This window comes from Chelmon rostratus, chromosome 2 (genome assembly GCF_017976325.1).
Source record: "Chelmon rostratus isolate fCheRos1 chromosome 2, fCheRos1.pri, whole genome shotgun sequence".
Taxonomy (NCBI): Eukaryota; Metazoa; Chordata; class Actinopteri; order Chaetodontiformes; family Chaetodontidae; genus Chelmon; species Chelmon rostratus.
In genome coordinates this window covers 10471392-10483841 of record NC_055659.1, presented here as the reverse complement: position 1 = coordinate 10483841, position 12450 = coordinate 10471392, and the positions used below count along the sequence as shown (strand labels likewise).

Sequence of the window (12450 nt, the reverse complement as noted above, 5' to 3'; positions counted from 1 at the left end):
TCGACTTTATCGCCACCCACTGGCTCCTCAGAATTGTTTTGGCGTTCCCACGTGAACGGAGATATTTTGTAAAACTTAGGCCATGTGTACAGACCTTTTTTACAAAATGGAAAGGAAAATATCTGTTTTAAAAAACATCCTCGTTAGCATGGATATGCATGAACCTGCATTTATTTTCAGCCAAAGCTTTGCAATTGAAACTTCAGAATTCTTTTAATTCATTTAACATTGTTAAATCAGCAGTTTAATAAGAATGTGGCGTATGCAAATGTGTGTTTAGGCTATAATTTGCATCAGCAGCAGCACAGTTATCAACCAGATGCAGATTTTGCAATGAAAACAGCAAATTTGTGATCTATTCTATCAGTTCTACTCCGCTTCTTTTGTTTGTTTCCAGCTGGGTAGCAGTGAGGTTTGACATGCTTGTCAGTTTTGACCTACAGGTTATTAATAACAGCAGAATCTGCTCCTCGCTCTCATTTTCCATAGGTCAACAAGCTCAAGGGCTGCACTCCTGCCCTCTGTCTATCAGTGTCTGTCTCTCGGACTAATAACGACTATCAGGCCTTTTCAAACCACTTCACAACGCACTCATTGCTCTATTTTTGCTTCATCTGTCTAGACTCGAAGGTGACCGTAAAAGCTGCAAATTGCCTTCCCCCAACCGTCCTTATTTATTGCATAAATCTACAGTTCATGTTCTGCTTGTAGGGATAACACATTGTTGCTTCAGGCTGTGGCGCACAGTGCATTCTTTTTCCCTTTGGCTGCGTGACCCATCTGAGCAGCACCCCCCATGCTCGATTCAGTGGAGGCGTGGTGCAGCGCTGGTAAACTTGTTTGTTGTTTGGTCGTGTCTTTGGGCTTTACAGTGTCAGGAGACGATAATGCATCATTTACAGCGAGCCTAGAAAAGGTCAGACCTGCTTCCCAGAGTGCTGCTGCTCTGATGTCATGGTGGCAGGTGTTAAGACCGTGGGTTTTCTCAGGCTCTGCTGACACACCGTTTCATGCAGGGCTTTAGATTTTGCATTTGAGAAAGAGGAAGCTAACGATCATATTTTTCATACAGTACGTTGAACGGGCCATATTTTCTTCTTGCTATTTTTCCCCAAGGCGTATATTTCTTTTGCTCTTACCAACATTTTTTCCTTCTGTTTCCTTTCTTGCCTGTTTATTTAGTTTTTTTTTTTCCAGCTCAAAAAGCAGCAAAGCCAGAGCAGCAGGAGAGAGACGATGAACATCATGAGAGGGAGGACAGAGATATGCATGAGAGAGATTTAAAAAAAAAAATCAGAGAGAGTGCTGACGATCAAGCGAGCCTCAGAAATGCAGAACGACAGGACACACAAAAGGCTTGAGGCTTTATCTCTCACTTTGGGAATGTGAGTCAGATACAGTAAATCTCTGTATCGCTATCATCGCCAGCTGGCTTGTTAGCATGTGAAAAGGGCTTAATATTGATGTATTGATCGCCCTATAACTGAAAGAGCAACTGTCTGTTGCACCAACGATTGGGCAGCATGTTTTTCAAATAAACTGGTCTGATTATTACAAAGGAAACACTTTTTCTATTAATTAATATCCTCATCTAATTAGCAATTCTACTGTATCTCCTGTTGACTATTGAAAATCAATGCGTGCCACTGCAATGATAAAGTTCATCCACTTGCATTATCTCTGAAAATCAATCACCATTGATCGGCTTTACAATTTTTACTCCAGGCAGACAAAATAATCATGCTTGTTTTTAGGTGTATTAGTGACCATTTGACTTTGTTTAGCTCCTTAGCTCTGTAGGATCAGTGGAAATACCGTAGCAGCACAGCTCTTACTGTTTTAAGTGAAAAGAAAAAATCTGCCAGCTGTGAGTAATAATCGGGACCCACAGGCAGGGATAAGATTTCCAATTTCTGTACATTGTTCACCAAATGACGCAAAAAGAAAAAAGAATGAGTTGAAAAGGGACAATGATCGTGCAAGCTGGGCAATCAAACCCAAGACAGCATGTCCTCGTGTGGCTGTAGAGTGTTCAGTACTTCTAGACACCATTATCTCCAGCGCTGTCTATTTTAGGCAATTCAAACACAATTATGTTTTCAAGCAGGGGACCGTCAAGCCGAGTGCGCCTGTTGGTGCGTTTGTGTCCCATCAACAGGAAAACTCAAGGTTGACGACAACATGTGGAGGCACTTTGGTGCTGTGCCGCGTTCAGGGACAGCGTGCACAGATGCAATGACATCTGTGCAAAATGTGAGTAACATGCCCTTATTTGGAGGGTGCTGTCTGTGCACGGCGTTAGCGACAGAGTGGATGGAAAGCTGTCAGGTAGTAAGAGCTCAGTCATGGACACAACGCTGGCCTGCTAACCCGAGACAAGACAGAATGTGATGGGTGGATGATGACTGAGTTGTTTCTACAGCAGTGTTGCAGGTTAATCGGGCAGCAGGTGTTACTGGATTAAGCTGCAATTAGTGTAGTCTCTCTCTCTGTGTGTGTATGTGTGTGTGTGAGAGAAAGAGAGAGAGACAAGTCACAGTAGTCAAAATCAAAATTCAGAAGATCCTAAATCGAGTTCAATCAGTTTTATCTATTCGCTTTACGATTTGGTTACAATGTATAAAGGGTGTGTGTGCGTGAGTGTGTGTGTGTTGTTGTTGTTGTTGCATAAGGTTTCTGAGGTGTGTGTGTGTGTGTGTGTGTGTGTGTGTGTGTGTGTGTGTTAGCAACAAAAAGAGGAGAACCCCCAGCAGCCCCGAAACCTGTCCGGCTGTGAGAGCTTAATTTATCATGCAGAGGCAGCAGCTGCAGCTCTTCCTACTTTCCTCTGACGCACAAACACACACACACACACACAAACAAATAGTGTATGATCTTTGGGTGTGTGTAGGTAGCCTATACAAGATTAGAACATTTAGTATTAAATTTCTGTTTTCACTTTTATGAAAAAGAAACTGTCTGTAAACAGGTGCCCTCAATAAATCAGATATCTTTCCACCTTTTTATGATTTTACACAGTTTTAATGTATTTTGACTTTTACAGTAAATTTTAGAAGACACTGAAAATCATTTTAGGATCAACACAAGGGATAGCTGTAATCATTTGGTGGATAAATACCACTTTTCACGGTGATGTATGAGAAAGGGAGTCGATCCACTCACGTCATGGAAGATGGTGAGCCCCTGTCCGGCGGTGTGCGGCGGCCGCTGTTGCTGCTGAGCCCGAAGGTGCTTCTGCTTGGCCGACTGCAGGCACATAGTGATCATCTCCGTGCAGGCCAGCATCTTCGAGACGAGTCGAGACACACCTCAATCGGGCGGATCGCTCAAAAGCTGTTGGCGAGTACAGGTGGAGGTAAACCGGAGCGTGGAGGAGAGGCAGGCTGCAGGTGTGACAGACAGCGAGTGAAGCCTAGCAGGCGGGGACTCGGAGATGCTCTGCAACTTTGTGGTGCGCTGCCGAGCCGAGCTGCCGGCCCCTCCTGCTGCAGCCGCTGTGATTGGCTCGTTTATCTGCGCCGTGCATCTGGATCAAAGCGCCTACTTCATCAGGACCAAGTGCTCCCGAGCCGCTGGTCACCTTCTGCGCAGCAATCACCTCAGTGCATTAACCACAAGTTATCATCTGTCACACCGGAATCAGGACTGGATGTGCACATGAGTGGGATGCAAGGAGAGATAATTTATTTATAGAGTTACTGACACGAATAAAGATGCAGTTTACTCGCTTATCTGCATCTAATTATTCAGATGTGAAATATAAAATCAGCCTAAAATTTAAACAGAATGCAAAGTTTAATGTAATATTTAGGATGCTAAAAAATAATGATGGACGCATATGGACGCCAACTTTTAAAATTCCACCAGAGCAACTTTTGTCAGACACTGCCATCTGCTGGAGACGGGCAGACATCGCCCTGGACTTTAAAACAATGACTCCAAACATCCAGCAGGTGGCAGCATCTGCCAAAAAAGTTGGGTCTGGTGGAATTTCCTGATCTGTGGTCTTCTGTTATTTCAAGTGTTGGAAAGCAAATGATGGAAAGTGTGAACATTTTCACGTTTAGAAGAAACCTCTAGCTGTTCCAGCGTATTTTTAAGACTTAACCCTCTCAGGGGCGAGACGAGGGGCGGAGCAGAGTCAGTCTGCCTTTTAAACATCCTCTTCCTGAACTTGGGTCAGTTTCACTTTCCATTCTGTCCGTCAGCGACCGAGAGGTCAGAACTGCGGCGAAAGAGGAGCGCGAGAGGTCAAATCTTCCGTTAGCTGGCGTTTGTTTCATGAAATCGCAACCAAAAAAACGACCTTGTTCCCACCGCCGGCTGGAGGAGGCGTCTGTCGGACTGCTGGATGCGGACAGGACCGCGACAACGAGATCTGGAAAGGTCGGATTTAAACTTGTAGACGGCTGCGTGCTGTCAAAACTGCCGCTATCGCTTCATTTGTCTCGTGTTACCTGTCGTTTCAGGTGTGATTATGGCGTCTGAAGTTGCGCCGACAGTCAAGTTGAAAGAGGGTGAGCACTTCAACTTAGTTTCGATTTTGTAATTTCATGTCACGCGTCTTACTCCTAGTGCACGAGACAACTGCCTCCGTTTACTCGCATATGCAAATGATTTGTTACTGTTTTGGATCGATCAAGCCGTTGCTTTGGTTAGGCTGCAGTGTGTTGATGGTGGCTAACATCTCCTCTCCTGCCCCATGTGCAGCGGAGGAACTGGCCCTCTCCCTGAGCGAGGCCCTCAGCAGCGGGGACGGACAGGAGGCGGCCAGGCTGTGTCAGAGGCTGGCCCAGCTCTCCGTCCCGGTGTCCGTCAGCGTCGACGCTCAGGCGTACCCTCGGGACTCCATCAGGTGGGCGCGCCACCGGTGTGCGGTAGGCTTCCGTATTCTGGCCAGGTGTTTCCAAAACAGAGAAGCACGAACCAAAGAGGGTTTCCCCTCCTCTGAAGGGCTGGGTTTGTTTTCAGAGTGCGGTGTGTTTTAGAACTGGGGTTATGTAAGGTGAAAGATAAAAAGTGTGTGCATGCATGTGTGTGGTTACCAGCTACTAATGAAACCAGAGCTGGATGCAAGGTTGTATGTGTCCAAACAAAATGAGGATCTGCTGGTTTGTGCTGTGCAGGCTGCTGGTCGGAGTGGAGGATGCTCAGTCTGATTCCTACATCCCGGTGACTGTTTTGGCTTCTTCTGACATGACAATTGCACAGCTTAAAGAGAAGGTACTGACACCAGCCTTTTAAATCACTTTAACATCCATTAAGTCTTACCAAGCTGTAAAACATGGAGCTGATCTGTTAAGTCTGGCCTTGACCTGTTTCTTTGCTGTTTTCTTTGTATTGTTGTCAAGCTGTTTTAGCAGAGCATGTGATAGCAGGTCTCTGTTATTGTGTTTTATGTTTTATGTAATTCTTTATAGCAAGAAATGTAATTTATGCTACTGTTCGCCATGCACAGATTTTTTTTGTGTGTGTGGCTTTATTTAAATACCTGCACATGAACACGGAACGCTGTGCATGCACACTTCCTCAGTTTTTAAATCTGAACACATGTTTCCCTCTTCTTTACGTTCCACAGATCAGCCTCGACTTCGGGTTTCCCCCCGCCGTGCAGCGCTGGGTGATCGGGAAGCGGTTGGCTCAGGACCGGGAGACGCTGTACAGCCATGGCATCCGTCAGAACGGGGACAACGCTTTCCTGTTCATCCTCTCCGCCCAAGCTGCTCATCTCACACGGCAGCAGCACAAGCTGGACATGGAGCAGCAACGAATAGAAGGTCAGGAGCACACATGCACATGTACTTACATTTATTTCATGTAGACTTTCCCTAATCGTAACCATAACCACTACTTGCCTAACCCTGACCCAGACCCTGACCTCATCCCAAGTCTTCACCCTAAAATTTAATGATTTACATTATGGGGACATGCATTTTGTCCTCACAAGGAAGGCGAGTCCCCACAATGTGACCTGTCAAATATGCTTACTTTTAAGAATATTGACTGATAGCGACTTGAGGGCTTCAATTACAAACTACTGAACAAACCTGTAAAGCAAACTCCTTCAGCAACACTCATTAAAACGTATCAATTAGGCAGAGTCTGATCAGATTGAAACTGTCCAATCACATGAAGCAAGCTTGTGTCATTTGACAGCGTTTGCTGTTTGACACAGGGACATTTTGATCAGCACTGAAAATCTACTGAGGTTAAATACCTGCTTTCACTACAAGTGGACTCAACAAGTGAACTTACCGGTTAAATCACTTTAATGGAATGACGATCTATTCTTAGGCATCGTGGAGTCGATGGAGTCCATGCAGCTCTTGCCCAGAGGCCTGGGCGGAGCTGGTGGCGAGAAGACGGCTCCTCCCCCAGAGACTCTTCCTGTTCTCCCTAAACCCATAACTGCTACTAAACCTGCTGTGCCTCCTAAACCTCCTCCTAAACCTCAGGTCAGCATACAAACAAATTATGTGTGCGGTGTGAGCGAGTGTGCGTCTGCATGGTGTGTGTGCAGGGGGTCGTACAAGCATGCTGCATATCTGTGTCTGTGTGCAGCTGGGCTGGACCTGTCCCATGTGTACGTACATAAACAAACCAACGCGACCTGGCTGTGAGATATGCGGAGGGGAGCGGCCTCAGGATTACCAGGTGCCTCACGTCTACCAGCCGGACCAGCAGGAGAGTCTTCGAATCCAGCAGGAAGAGCTGGCCATGCTGCAGTACGAGCAGGTAACAACCAGGATTCCTGACGTCATTTTCAACCTGACGCCAAAATTCTGCCCAAATTTAACCCGACTCAGGTCACACACAGCCATTAACACCTGTGGCTGTTGTGTTGTGGCCAGTCAGCAACAAACCTTGGCTGGAGTCCTATTGGTGCTTCTGACACCTAAGTACACACTCACATTATTAGGCACACTTGTACAATCTGTTTCAATTCACTAAACACATCTGCCAGGTGGAAAATATTCTACTTAAATGAAGACTGTACAAAGCACACTTTGTGCTATTTTTGTCACCTTCAAGTGTACTCACTTGAAAATCAGGATTCGTGAGCATTCAAAACACACTCACCGTACAATTGTATTATATCACCAATGTGTTGGAAATATACTTAAATATAAATAAAACGAAGTGAAATTAAAGTGCACTTCAATTAAGCATGCTAATAGTGTAAAGTGTTAAAAGTAGGGGCGAGACAAAATACTAAAGTATTTGTAATTTAGCAAATTTTTTAAAAGTACAGTTAAGTGCAATTTATAATACACTTACATCAAAGTGCACCTTGTAAAAGTATATGTCAAACATACTTTAGATTAAGCACATAATAATAATGATTTTTCCTCACTTAAATTATATTTCTGAGTCTTTTTGACTTGGTTAAATTCTACCTGTAGACATTTTATAATGATCAGTGTTTGCTGATATGATCAGTAATGTGTAAATTCTATGTTTATTATCGAGGTCACAGATAAAGATGCTGTCGTATCATGTGAGCAGGTGTTTCTAATATTTTGTCCTATGGATTTATGTACACGACGAGAACTGATTGGAAACACCTCTCAACATAATACAGTCTTCTACATCACCACAGACTATGACCTCAGTGCTAAAACATATATATATATTCGACAATGACGTCCATGACAGTGTAAAAAAAGGTGTCATAGATGTGAACTTCGTGACAGAACAGTTCTACTGGATTGCATTAGGTTGTACAGGTGTATCCAAAAAGTGGCCACTGAGTGTAGTAAGTTGGAGGTTTGTTTGCAGAAGCTTTTCACCTTCTGTCCCGTGATGCATTTTTGTTCATGTCTTCATTGTCAGCCCTGATGCATGGGCTCATTTCAGAGAGTACCAAACTTGAGCTGTGGTGATCTAAGTGCTCTTAATGTGTGTTGTGGCTCTTCTGTGCAGAAGAGGATGTTCAGTAGTTGAACTAACGCTCTTTATGAGACGGGTGATGAATGCAGAAGCAGCAGACGCCACTTACGCACTGCGAAACCAAATAGTTGAAGTGTGAGCAAGTAAACACAACACTGCAGGGCAGAGTCCATAAAAAGTTTGGTGAAGCTCATGGAAACGGTTAAAGCTGATAAGAGCTGTCTGCTCTGCGACGGTCTTCACTTGTTTCACTTTCCATTTTCAGGAATCACGTTTTTTTTTTTGTTTTTTTTTTGATGAGTCATGACAGTTTCTAATGATTCTCTGTGTTGTGGTTGCACCCATCGCTCCCTGGGTGATGAAGGCTCAGCAGGAAGAACGAGAGAGGAACTACCTGTACTTGTTGGCCACAGAGGACATGAACCTAATCCCCAACGCCACGGAGGCCGACTGTCCCATCTGCTTCTCTGCCCTGCAGCCAGGAGAGGGCGTCGTGCTCAGAGAGTGTCTGCACACCTTCTGCAGGTGGGACGCAGTGAATGTTTTTATAGCTTTTGTCCTATGTTGTGAAGGTGATTGAAAGGTATTGTGTCCGCTTTCTGAAAGTCTACAGCGTCCACACACACAACACCATCTGCAAAGTGTGCAGAGGTTAGTTTTTTTCTCTTATGTGTGCATTCAGGGAGTGTCTAAAGGGGACAATTGTGAACAGTCAAGATGCTGAGGTGGCCTGTCCTGACAGATGTGAGAGCAAACTACTGGACCGAGAGATCAGAGAAGTGAGTGTAAAGCTGGACATCACAAGTCACAGTCTGAAAGTTGATGGGAAATAACAACAAATGATAATAAGATGTAGAGTTGATAGCAGGTTAGTTAGCGGAGGTGGGGATGAATTTATAGTAATAATAGGCTGTTTTCATTTAAAGTCATTTTAAGGTTCTTTGTCTATTTTCCGTGAAGCTAACGACCCTACGGTGTGTGCACTCTCTGTCTGTCTCCCTGTCACTGCTGTATGATCCTGCATGCAGCTGCTCACAGAGGAGGAGCACCTGCGCTTCCTGGAGCTGCGCCTGAGCATCGCAGAAAGCCGCTCAGAGCACAGCTTCCACTGTCAGACTCCCAACTGTCGAGGCTGGTGCATCTACGAGGACGAAGTCAATGAGTTCAACTGTGTGCTCTGCGGCGAAAGCAACTGCATTCTCTGCAGGGTAGATTTGACCTTCACTCACTGACCGAGGCTTTCTTACTCTGTAGTACAACCCTGATCAGAAAGTTTGGACGCTGTGTGAAACATAATTAAAAACAGAATGCGATCATTTGCAAACAAACTGTGTTTACAGACAACAGTTCTAGGAAGTGTTCCTGAGCCCATGTAACAACATCATTTATCCAATCATGTGTTCACAAAGTGGTGAACCTCGCTCCATCCTCACTTGTGAACGACTGAGCCTTTCCAGGATGCTCCTTTCACACCCAATCATGATGCTATCACCTGCTACCAATCAACCTGTTTACCTGTGGAATGTTCCAAACAGGTGTTTTTGGAGTGTTCCACAACTTTCTCAGTCTTTTGTTGTTCCTGTCCCAACTTGTTTGAAACATGTTGCTTCCATCAAATTCAGAATAAGCAGATATTTACAAAAATCAATGAGGTTGATGAGGTGAAACATTAAACATATTGTCTTTGTACTCTATCAATTGAGCATATGTCAAAAAGGATTAGCAAGTTATCACATTCTGTTTTATTTATGTTTTAAACAGCTTCCCAGAGTTTTTTGGGATCAGGGCTGTACAATACAAAAGATACAAAAGCAGTAACCTCATTTTTATCATTTAACAAGATGGAACCAGAGAATCCTGGCTTTTCTGGAAGCCTCTCTGGTTCCAATAGTAGACGCATCAAAACATAAAGGAAGTTGTGTGTGTTTGCAGGCTATCCATGACGGCATGAACTGTAAGGACTACCAGGATGACCTGCGCATCCGAGCAGAGAACGACCAGGCGGCCCAGCAGACTAAACAGATGTTGGAGGTGGGTCGGCCTTACAGCTCTGTGTGATAACCTACTTTCTGGCCTCCCGGTCAGAGGTTACAGCTGCAGCTTGTGGCCCTTTTGACAGCTGTGCTCGCAGATCATTGTGCTTCAAGAAACAGGTGTAACAGTAACAACCCTGTCACAAATACACAAACGAGCACTTTACTTTCTGCACCCTAAACCTGCAGCAGTGCAGTTTTCCACCAGTGCACAATAAACCAGTACAGGAAATTCTGAAGGATCTTAAATGTAGCTGAGTGCCTCTTTATACTCTAGGGGTCACCTAAATCACTGGTGAAAATGAGAAGTTAGTCTCACTATTAAAAAAGTCATAACACAGAGCTCTAAATTATTAAATCCTCTCTAATGTCCTCTGAATATTTTATGTTGAATCGTGAATTAAATCAGATGCTGGATTCGCTTCTTTATCTCCAAACTGGGAGGGCTGGTGGAGAGTCTGTTTTGTTTTACATTCACTTTAATCATCAGTTTGGGGTTTGTAAGTACATTTAAGGCACTTTTTCCAACAGGGGGGGCTTACTGTCTGCATTTATAATTCTATAGAGTCGGCTTCCACCCCTGCTCATGTTTACAGACTTAGTTTTTTATGTTGAGGCACCGGCCCTGGCTTATTTAGTGGTATACTTAATGTTTTATTGTCCATTTTAATAAGTTTTCACACCTCAGGCGCTGTAACTCAGTTTGGTCCATGCTCTCAAGGGCTGACATACCTAAAAGAAAGTAGCCAGGGGTCGATCACATGATTTAAAATCACCGTATTTGGTGGATAACTGCTATTGACTAACTCTTTAATGTTGCTGTTACAGGTGTTATTCAGTGTTGATGAACAGTTGTATTTTTGTGTTCATTGCTCCCTATGGCTTCTTTACATTGCACATGATTTCACTGTATCTCAATGACAGGGCCTGCTGCAGAATGGGGAGGCCATGAAATGTCCACGGTGTGACATCATCGTGCAGAAGAAAGATGGCTGTGATTGGATCTGCTGCTTGATGTGCAAGACAGAAATCTGCTGGGTCACCAAACAAGCTCGCTGGGGCCCAAATGTAAGAACACTTACGTTGGTTGTGTATTCGGGAAAGTTTGAGCCGTGCGTATGACTTTTCCTTTTGTGGTATTTTACAGGGAAAGGGCGACACATCTGGAGGCTGCAGATGCCGAGTCAATAACCAACCTTGCCATCCCAACTGCCAAAACTGCCACTGAGACAAGCACACTAATGAACACACGCACGCAGCTGCAAGTGCATGCACAGTCTGAAGAAACGCAGGCTTCAGCTGATGCTCAGGCTGCTAGCTTAATGCTGGCTGCATACCTGCGTTCTTTCGATGTACCTGACTTTCTCTCAGCCTTGTTTTCAATGTGCCTCTGTGTCTGGTCGCTGAGACACACTTTCCTGCAAAGGTGCAGTATCCGCGGATATAAATGCTATTCACAAGCCACACCATCTGCCAGCTATGGCCTCTACATGTCCACAACTGAGGGCACCAGCCGTCAGTGTGAGAAAATAAGCTTTACTTGGACCTTCTGCTATAATAACACCCTTTTTGTGATGATTTCATGCTTGATTTACGTTCAGTCCACAGGCGACTGCTTTCATCACAGTTTCATCACACGACTTTGGCTTCCGCTCAAAACTCGCACTTTGATCGGATAGATGCCCCAAAATGCCATTTTTAATCTGTCAAATACAGCAAATGAAAATGTCACTCAACAGCTAGCAACTCTATAAATAAGGGATTCAGTTTGCTTTTATCTCTGTGAAGTTTGGATACAACTAATTAGCTACAAATTTCAATCATGAATCATTTATTAATTGTTCTTACAGCTCATCACTTAGTCTATAAAACACCAGAACTAAACAAATGAGTTTTACAATTACTGGACCCAAAAGATTACTATTTTTTTATGTTGTAGCCAGTGTATGTTTGCAGTTTTTGCGTTATATATGAGAACAATTATTGCTTTGTTATCATAATTATAACAGCAATAGATTGTATTTCAGTCGACTTGTCAGACTGTGGTGAAGGATGTCGTTTACATTGAATGATTGTGTTCCTTTTGCAAAACATGCTGCTCTGACACGTAATAACTTTGAAGGATCGGGATGAAACACGACACAGCGGGCAATAACGATGCTGTCGATTTTTTGTATTATTCAGGATCATATCTGTACTTCTTCAGTGTTCATTCCTCAAGAGCTGTTCTTGTAGTATATATATACAGTATAATTTATGTACATATCTGGGATGTTTGTTCGGTTTCACTTGCTTGTTTTTTAAAGTGACAGTCCTTTACTCCAATAAACTGGAAACACAAGTGTAGCGTAAGCATTATTGTGACACAATGAAATATGTTAACATGAAGTTTAAAGAACAGCTGGTCTGAAGCACGGCTGAAGCTGATGGATCTGACAGGGTAACTGAAGCTGAGTTAAGCCTGAGCGAGTGTAGGCTGAATCAAGTTTAGTGAATCTTAATATCATGTACATGTGAATTAATGTCC

The 12450-nt window shown here is 43.9% G+C and overlaps 2 protein-coding genes across 3 annotated transcripts in view; one reads left to right on the top strand and one right to left on the bottom strand.

Annotated features, from left to right (window-relative positions):
- necab3 (N-terminal EF-hand calcium binding protein 3) overlaps positions 1-3291 on the bottom strand; it is a 35860-nt gene extending 32569 nt beyond the window's left edge. The window contains exon 1 of the mRNA XM_041961042.1: positions 3163-3291. Within this exon, the coding sequence (XP_041816976.1) occupies positions 3163-3285 (123 nt within the window). The 5' untranslated portion in view covers positions 3286-3291. The remainder of the gene's footprint in view (positions 1-3162) is intronic.
- Positions 3292-4182: 891 nt separating this feature from the next.
- Positions 4183-12264, top strand: rbck1 (RanBP-type and C3HC4-type zinc finger containing 1). Of its 2 annotated transcripts, XM_041944281.1 has the most exons (13): positions 4183-4386; positions 4470-4517; positions 4711-4855; positions 5127-5223; positions 5579-5777; positions 6295-6455; positions 6562-6735; positions 8255-8415; positions 8573-8669; positions 8919-9098; positions 9823-9921; positions 10848-10991; positions 11071-12264. In XM_041944281.1, the coding sequence occupies exons 2-13, from the start codon at positions 4478-4480 to the stop codon at positions 11149-11151; spliced, it is 1578 nt and encodes a 525-aa protein (XP_041800215.1). In that variant the 5' UTR covers positions 4183-4386; positions 4470-4477; the 3' UTR covers positions 11152-12264. The 2 variants fall into 2 exon arrangements, with proteins under 2 accessions (XP_041800215.1, XP_041800225.1); XM_041944291.1 differs by lacking the exons at positions 4183-4386; positions 4470-4517 and having other exon boundaries at positions 4717-4877.
- Positions 12265-12450: the final 186 nt, after the last annotated feature.